Below are 8,939 nucleotides of genomic sequence, written 5' to 3' on the forward strand. Positions count from 1 at the left end.
ACTGATGCAAAGATCTATCACTGTACACGGTCAATAAGTCAGAAAACCCACCACAAGTTACACTGATTATGATGAGCACATTTGGGGGGCCATCAGACACATCCCCTATTTGAAAAGTACTGACAATAATTTAGAATTTAGCTGAAAGAATGCCAATCAAAAACCAAAACAGACCCAAGATGGTCCTAGTAATTCATCAGTAACAGCATTCTTCCTGGAAGCAATGCAAATGTCACATTTTCAATAGAATACTGAGAGTCTTCAGGAAACTTTAGTAATATATTAATTTTAGTTTAAAAAATTCAGGGTCTTGTAAATAACTCACTTAATAGAATATTAGAAAGTAAACCACCATAAAAACTTCACGTAGACCCTGGCCCTCTACTGTGAGCTGAGAACTGTTCTCAGGGGATCATGAATGGAACCAGCGATGAGCAAATATTCTGGTCGCAGGATCTCTTTTTTTGTTTCTTTTAATTGAGGCGAATGAAATTCACATAATCATAAAAAGTGTACCCTTCAGTGGCATTTAGCGTATTCACAGATTGTTGAGTAAAACATTAGATAATCACTCTCCCCAGCCACAGTTAACTACTAACTTACTTTTTGTCTCCCTGGATCTGCCTACTTGGTCTGGATATATTATATAAAAGGAATTATACAACATGTGACCTTTTGTATCAGGCTTCTTTCACTTAACATAATGTTTCTTTTTTTGTTGTTAAAGTTCATTTTATTTATTTTGAGAGACAAAGAGACAGCGTGAGCGGGGGAGGGGCCAAGAGAGAGGGAGGGAGGGAGAGAATCTCAAGTAGGCTCCACACTGTCAGCGCAAAGCCCAATGCAGGACTTGATCCCACGAACCATGAGATCATGACCTGAGCCGAAATCAAGAGTCGGACGCTCAACTGACTCAGCCACCTAGGCTCCCCTTATCATAATGTTTCTGAAGCTCACCCACACTGTACCATGTATCAATACTTTATTCCTTTTTATGGCTGAGGAACATCGCAGTGTATGGATAGACCACAGTTTGCTTATCCATTTATTATTGGTGGGCACTTGGGTTGTTTCCACCTCTTGGCTATTTGGTTATCATGCTGTTATAAATAGTCACGTACAAATTTCTGCGTGGACATAGGTTTCCATCTCTTGTGGGTATCTGCCCAGGAGTAGAATTGCTGGGTCATGTGGTAACCGTATGTTAAAAGTTTTGAACTACCTAACTAATTTGGAAGTAAATTTTCAAAAATAAAAAATAAAATAAAATAAAAAGTTTTGAGGAACTACCAATCTGCTTTTCCACAGTGGCTGCACCATTTTACATTTCTGCCAGCCAAGTATGAGGATTCCTGTTTCTCCACATCCTTGTCGACATTTGTTATTCTTTTTGCTTAAAGTCATCTTAGTGGGCATGACGTGGTATCTCAGTGTGATTTTCACTTGCCTTAATGGAATGACCAATGATGATGCACTTGCTAACTATTTGTCAGGACCTTTGTATGTTATTAAAAAACATTGAGGCCCAAAGAGCTTTAACCCATGTCGTTATAGCTAGTGATACCATATTTAGACACTAAAACAATTAAATTTAAAAGATATTATTTATTGGTTCTCTTATAAACAATAGTAATAAGTTCATTATATGTCAACATCAGAGCAATGACATCATCACATATCATGTAGTTTCTGGAAAACTCCACCATACACTTATAAGAGAATGAGCATGAAAAAGGTAAATAACATGTTAATTATTATAAAAAAAATTGATCTCCTAGATCTCCCTCCCCAAAATGAGTAATGATAATTCAATTTTACTCAAGATAAATAACACTAAAAAAAATTTTTGTTTTTTTCTGGCCTGGGATTTCTCTCAACTCAGAAAACATGTACTTGGGGGAAGGGAGGATGTAGACACTGAAATCTGGATCATTTTTGTTAGTCATAGAAAGGGCAGAAAATGGTTCTGTAATCTGGCTATGGATTTGCTGATGCCTGCCCACATTTTTAAATAACACTTTTTTGGCCTTTCGTAAATGAAAACTGGATGCTTTATTAACCTTTCATTAATCTCCTTGATCATGTGATTTTTGAGAGTGGGTGGGCATAGAGATTTATAACCCGGTGGTTCTCAAAGTGAGGTCCCCAGACCAGCAGCAGCACCTGGAACTTGTCAGAAGAGGACAGCTTTGGGCCCCGCCCCAGACCTGCTCCTCAGAAACCCGACATGGGCCTTCTGTGGTCCAACAGGGCCTCCAGGTGGTTCTGATTTGCTAACTGATTTGCTAACAGTTTGAGGACAACTGGGGTGACCTTTCCCACGTTACACTCTGTCAGCATGATCTCCCTCCCTGCTTTGCACTTCCTTCTTCTTTCCTTCCGCCCATAAACATTGGATGTTTTAATCCCTTGTCAGTGTTTTTATGACACTGATTTGGAAATGTAGACATTCACACATTATGCATCTGTCTCTAAACATCACATTCATGCAGACCAAATTCAGAGAATCATTTATAACAATCCCACAGAAACTAAATCTTAAAGGGGCGTGTTAGTAATATTCAGGTAGAGCTTTGCCATGGATACAGTTCATCACCTGGGACTTAGATTACCCTTCTTTTCCAGCACACCTCCAGTAAAATCCTTTTAAATACAGAAGCTCCGTGATCCCAAGGGCTCGGTTGCCCTCTGTTGGTGTTACCCAAAGATTACTATGCCATGGCTTCTGTTTAGAAATTCACAATTGAAGAAGGTTCAGTGGAAGGAGGCTAGCTTAGAGAACAGAGCTAAGGACAAAAAGATTCAGAGTTACCGGTTCAGAGTTCTTGGAAGGTGTTCATTATGGAATGTGGCCAGGAGAATGGGCTAATCACCCAGAAGCTGGGACAGGGATCTGCATCAATCAATGGAGAGTCCAATTACATGGGGTAAGGAGTGTGTGTGTGTGTGTGTGTGTGTGTGTGCATGTGTGCATGTGTGTGTGTGTGTGTGTGTGTGTGTGTGTATGTCTATTTATATTCTATGCTAGGGTTTTCCTTGGGATTTCTAAACTGGGAAGTATGGATGAAATGAACATGAAGCTACTTTTCTTTAACCTGTATATGGTATGGAGAGAGTCCCCTGGTGCTCAAGCTTCAATGAACATGTAGACATGAAAATAAGACCTAGAGTTCTGGTTGTCCCTCCCTGTTCCTCCAATGACCTTAGAATTGCTGCCCAGAAGCAGGTCGAGTTCACTCATTGGCACTAGAGAGCTGGCTTTGTAATGAGGTTGCAGGTGCCTGGGGCTCTGGCATGTGGCTTCCGAGTTTTCCAAAGCCCAGGAGATCTCACAGGAGATGCGTCTTGGGTGAGTGTTCAACTTCTTTGATTTTGCTTGTGCTCCGCGATTTCTGAGGTGTTCTTGGCTTCTTAGCACTCCTGGTTTTCTAGATTGTTCTTCTACTCTTCCTCCTGTGGCGATATAGCTATGTCACAGTCATAGGTGTAATACTGCACCAAGAAAAATGTGATCCCCACCCTAAGCCGACATGGGTAGAGCATTCAACATAAGTCCCCGTTGACCTGCTAACTTAAAGTTCCACCCCCAGATCCTGTTACCTTCCCACATTTCAGATCCTGAAATCCGACCTCAAGGCCTCTCCATGCCTCTGGAAGCCCAGACCGGCTGCCCCATGGTCCTTACAGCATGGTAGTTCCATCATTGTTTGGTGAGCAGATCTGAGAAACAGCCCAGGGGAACACTTCCATTCCCTTGTCAGCCAGAGCTGGGCAGTTACAGGTGCTGAGGCTGAGTGGGTCTCAGAGAATGGACTCCAGGATGGGGTCTGCTTTGCTGCGGACCCCCAAGGGGTGTCCTGCTCTTTGTATTTCGTCCTGGTGTATAGTGGCTAAGGGTCCCATTGTCACACTCAAAAACCTGGGGTCATCCCTGGGCCATCTGTCTTCCTTAACCCTCATTTCCAGCCACCTGGAAAATCCTGGTAATTCGATCCCCTTATATATTTCTTGATTCTTTTCCTCCTTTTTAACAGGTGCCCACTGACCTAGCTCATGTTCACATTGTCTCTCGTGTGGATTTATTCCATCATACCATAATCAAGCTGCCACCATGATTACTTGGTCCCTTAAATCTAGCCTATATTGTAGACAGACTGTTCAAAGGGCCAGTGCTACCATTTTCCCCATAGGTAAAGCTGCTGTGGCTCTCTGTTGGCCCCAGGATAGGGTCCGAGCCCTTCAGTCTGACCCGATCTTCCACGACGTGGTCACTGTCCATCTGTAACAGCACCACACGCCTCGCATCCTGGTGTTCAGAACTGCTCAACTTCTCCTGGACGTTATCATGCCCTTTCACCTCGCCTTACCTGTCCCCACGCTCCCCCTGCCTGGTATCCATCTCCTGCCTTTCTTCATCTGGCCATAGGCACCATCAACTCTAAAAACCTTGCTGGCACCCCCATGTAGGGTCAAGTGTCCTTTCTCTTTGTTCCTATAACATCTCACTCTTGGGCTTTAAGAAAATGTATTTGAGGGGCGCCTGGGTGGCTCAGTCTGTTGAGCATCTGACTTCGGCTCAGTTCATGATCTCACAGTCCGTGAATTCGAAGCCCCGAGTAAGGCTCTGTGCTGACAGCTCAGAGCCTGGAGCATGCTTCAGATTCTGTGTTTCCCTCTCTCTCTCTGCCCCTACCGCACTCACGCTCTCTCTCTCTCTCTGTCTGTCTGTCTCTCTCTGTCAAAAATAAATAAACATTAAAAAATTAAAAAAAAAAGAAATTGTATTTGAAATCTGTATTTGCCCCCCTCTTCTCCTCTACTAGTCTGTAAGCTCCTTAGAGTGGGGGCCATTTGTATTCACCTTTGGGCCCCGAGGAAGTGCTTGGCACAGAGCGGATATTCTTGTAATAGTTTTTTTTCTAATTGAGATAGGATTGACATGTAACATTGTGTAAGTTTAGAGTGTACAACATGTTTGTATATTTTAATATGTCGTATTTATATATTGCAACGTGATTACCACCATAGTTAGCAGACGCCTCCATCATGTCACATAATTATCATTCCTTTTCTGCAGTGAGAACATCTAAGATCTAGTCTCTTAGCAGCTTTGAAGTATATAATACAGTATTGTTGACTGTAATCTCTATGCTGTGCGCTTGATCCCCAGAACTTACTCCTCTTCTAATTGCAAGTTTATGCCCTTTCACCAGCATCTATATACGAGATATTCTATAATTATTTTTTGAACTATATGGAGGACAGTAGGTGCAGAAAAGGGATAATAATGGTAACTAACTGTGCTAAGTGAGTCTCATGAATTGAAAACTCCTAGTTTCTATGTTTTGCATCTGTGTTATCCAATAGAGTAGCCACAGTAAACACTATTAAACACTTGACATGTGGCTAGTGTAACTGATGAACTGAATTTTAATTATATTTAATCTATTTGAGTCTAAACTTAAATATCCACGTATGGCTGGTGGCTACTGTATAGGACAGTACAGTCCTAGACTTTCACCAGCCCTTACTTAGTCCACAGGAACATCTGACTAGTGCCTACCTCGCTCACAGCTCCCATGGAGCAAGGATGTGGGCATGGGGTGCTGGTGAATGATTAACAAGCAGCTCTCTGGAAAAGTTGGCCTATTTCCATGGTGTAAATAGTCCCACCACGCCGTTTCGAGCTACCAACGCGACATAACTGAATACGGAGTTGGGAAGAGAGGTGCGGTAACACACCATCTTGTTGCATAATTCCTCGATACAGACACGATAGGTGTAAATAACTCTGAGAACAAACCAACTCGTAGAATAATTAGAAAGTAGTTAATTTAGAGTGCTTATTAACTTCGTTTTTAATATAACTTATTCAGTTATGTCTATGTACTTACTTTTTTATAATGGCTCTGTTTAAAGACAGTTCACAGAATTCCTGAAAATGTAGCTTCTGGCTGTCAGGAGCCAGTGTAAGCCAGATCTTATCACTGGCTCCTAGTAATTAATCCAAAAAAGTAAAAATAGTCAAATGTAGGATTTCTTGTGGCCACAAGAGGGCACCATCAGATGAAATTAGAGTCTAAGAGGGATTTTTTTTTTTTTTTTTTTTTTTTTTTTGCACTAGCTCTCTGGCAGAAGGCTCAGTTTGAGGAATGAGTTTGAGTCTCCTGGAAGACTAATTCTGGGAGAGCTTGTGGAAATTCATCTAGATTCAGGCTGTTCGTTATTTTACAACGTAAATTCCAAACGTTTACCATTCCCAAATAGCATCATCACTTTGTGTCTGAAGGCTTTTAATACCTAAGCTCCTAAATGAAAAGGTCCTTGCTGGGTTTCAAGTCTTGTCAGCAAGGGGAGGCGAGGATCTACCACATGTCGAGCTCCTATAGTGTACTGGGTACTTGACATGCTTCATGCCACACGATCCTAAAAGAACGCCTTAGGAATCAGCTAACACCATAGAGAAGCTGGTCGACAGCCAGGTATATGAGCAACTCCCAATATAATAACCCGAGGGGGCTTGCCCTCTGCATCCCAGTAATTTGCACCTTTTTAATTCACACGAGGACCATTGGGAGTATATTGTGGGCCTGATGACCAATATGACAGCAAACGAAATCTGCTGGCCTTTCTCTGCCTGGGCCTCTATGGGATCTAAGAGCTCTGGGTTTTGGGGGGGTGAATCTGTGTCTTCTCAGGGTCTTGCTGGGGAATTTATATCAAGGTTGGTTAGAGTGCACCCTTGGGGGGTGGTGCTTTAGGGATGCCCTAAATAGTCAGGAGAGTAACATAGTAGGTCTAACACTCCACTGTCGAAAGCGAGGGAGAAACGGGCCTTTTTGTTTGTGTGTGGAATGAATTCACTCTCTTGATGCTTGATAGTGTCTGTCTACGCAGTGGTTCTCCAAGTTTGGTGCCTGGAAGAGAAGCGTCAATCTTGCCTGGGAATTTTTTTAGAAATGTCAGTTTTCAGGCCCCACTTCAGACCTGCTGAATCAGAAACTCTGGGGGGGTGGGGCCTGCTAGCCCATGTTTTAATAAGCCCTCCAGGAGATTCTTATTTTTTTCTAATGTTTTTTTTTTTTTATGTTTACTTATTTTTGAGAGACAGAGCGTGAGTGGGGGAGGGGCAGAGAGAGAGGGATACAGGATCCGAAGCAGGTTCCGGGCTCCGAGCTGTCAGCACAGAGACCGACACGGGGCTCACGAACCGTGAGATCGAGACCTGATCTGAAGTCGGACCCCTAACCGACTGAGCCACCCAGGAGCCCCACCCTCCAGGAGATTCTGATTAACAAGTCCACTCAAGTTTGAGAACCACTGGCCTAGCACAGAGTGGTCAAAACGGGATCAGGGGTGCCGGGGTGGCTCAGCTCGTTAAGCGTCCGTATCTTGATTTCGGCTCAGGTCATGACCCCAAGGTTGTGGGATCGAGCCCTGCATCAGACTCTGCACTGACAGCGTGGAGCCTGCTGGAGATTCTCTCTCCCTTTGCCCCTTCCCAGCTTGTGCTCTCTCCCTCTCTCTCTCTCTCTCAAAATAAATAAATAAACATTAAAAGAAACTGGCTGCATAGGTATTCATTGGCTCTGAGGAGATTTAAAACAGAAGCAGTATCTCAGGCAAATCTACAGAGCTGGAAAGTAGGTTTGTGGTTTCCAGGGCACCGGGGAAATGGGGAATTGTGCGGTACAGGGTTTCTCTTTGGGGTGACGGAAATGTCTAATGTGTAATGAGATAGTGGTATATACACAGCATTGCTAAAAACCGCTGAATTGTGCACTTTAAAATGGTTACAATGATGTGTTTTATCTCAACTGGAAAAAAAAAAGTACTAATATCTTGGCCCCCCTCTTAGAGCTTCTGGGTGGAGACCAAGCATTGGTGTCCGAAAAACATCTCTCCTGGTTGTTCTAACCTGCAGCCACGGTTGAAAATTAAGGCCACACATGGTGCCATCCCAGTGGAGGGGGCTGTGGTGTGAGCATCTGCCCCAGGCAGAGGGGGCGCGCAGAGAGGAGAGCTCAGGTGGATGTGCCCACTGGTCTCCTTGTAGCCCAGTGATGGGGCAGAAGTGTCTGGGGCTCTACGCTCAGGTTGCGGTTTTGGCCTTTGCCGCGCAACCCTGCTCGCGTTCCCGGATGGGTTGGCCTGTAGCTGTATGGAAGGTTCTGAGGGGTGGGTCGTGGGGACATTCATAAGAGAAGCGGGAAGCCCGGCACACGGTAGGCGCTCAGCCCGTGCCAGCGCCCTTTCCTTTCCCGTGTCCTCGCTTTCGTTCTTGGTGATCGATTCTGTGGGGATGTGTGCTGGCGGGGTCTCTCTCTACTGCCCCCTCCCCGGGCTGCTGCTGGCTAGTAGGAGAATGGGGTGGGCTGGGGGGCGAGGGGATCTCTGCCCACGCACGCTGCCCACACCGGCTTCACCCGCTAGCCGGGACAGGGGCTTCGTGACAGTGCGGGACTCACCATCTCCGCTGCCAGGTGAGCCCGCTCAGAAGGACGATACTGATCAGCAGGAGGACGCAGCCGGCCACTGTCAACAGAGAAGCAGTTCAGCAAAGGCGCTGGGCGAGGGCGCAGAGCATTCTGAGGCGCCCCCCCCACCCCCCACGAGCGAGGGTTTCCCGAGGAGGAGAGCCTTCCCCGGTAGCTCCCGCGGGACGGGACGTGGGATCCTGGGAGGCTCAGGGACTGGGAGGGGGGCAGTGGGGAGCTGGGAAAGGGCATGGAGCCTTGCTTCCAGGGGCTTGGTTCTTTCTGGGGGGAGTGAAGGGACAGGCACTCTCTTCAGAAAGCTTCAGAGGCCTCAGTTAAGGAGGCCATGAGTGAGGGCTGCCATGGGTGAAAGAAACGTCAAAATACAAGGATAAATGATAAACACATAAGCATCTCTTGAAAGTATTCATATTTCCCAAATGCTGCTTTTCTTCCTTCCTT

At 45.1% G+C, this 8,939-nt stretch overlaps 1 protein-coding gene across 1 annotated transcript in view; it reads right to left on the minus strand.

The window, feature by feature from the left end:
• Positions 1–1,048: 1,048 nt before the first annotated feature.
• IL2RA (interleukin 2 receptor subunit alpha) overlaps positions 1,049–8,939 on the minus strand; it is a 60,623-nt gene continuing 52,732 nt past the window's right edge. The window contains exons 7-8 of the mRNA XM_049624589.1: positions 8,469–8,535; positions 1,049–3,453 (exon numbers count right to left, since the gene is read on the minus strand). Coding sequence (XP_049480546.1) covers positions 3,429–3,453; positions 8,469–8,535 — 92 coding nt within the window. The 3' untranslated portion in view covers positions 1,049–3,428. The remainder of the gene's footprint in view (positions 3,454–8,468; positions 8,536–8,939) is intronic.

The sequence above is a fragment of the Panthera uncia genome, chromosome B4 (assembly GCF_023721935.1).
Source record: "Panthera uncia isolate 11264 chromosome B4, Puncia_PCG_1.0, whole genome shotgun sequence".
Lineage (NCBI taxonomy): Eukaryota > Metazoa > Chordata > Mammalia > Carnivora > Felidae > Panthera > Panthera uncia.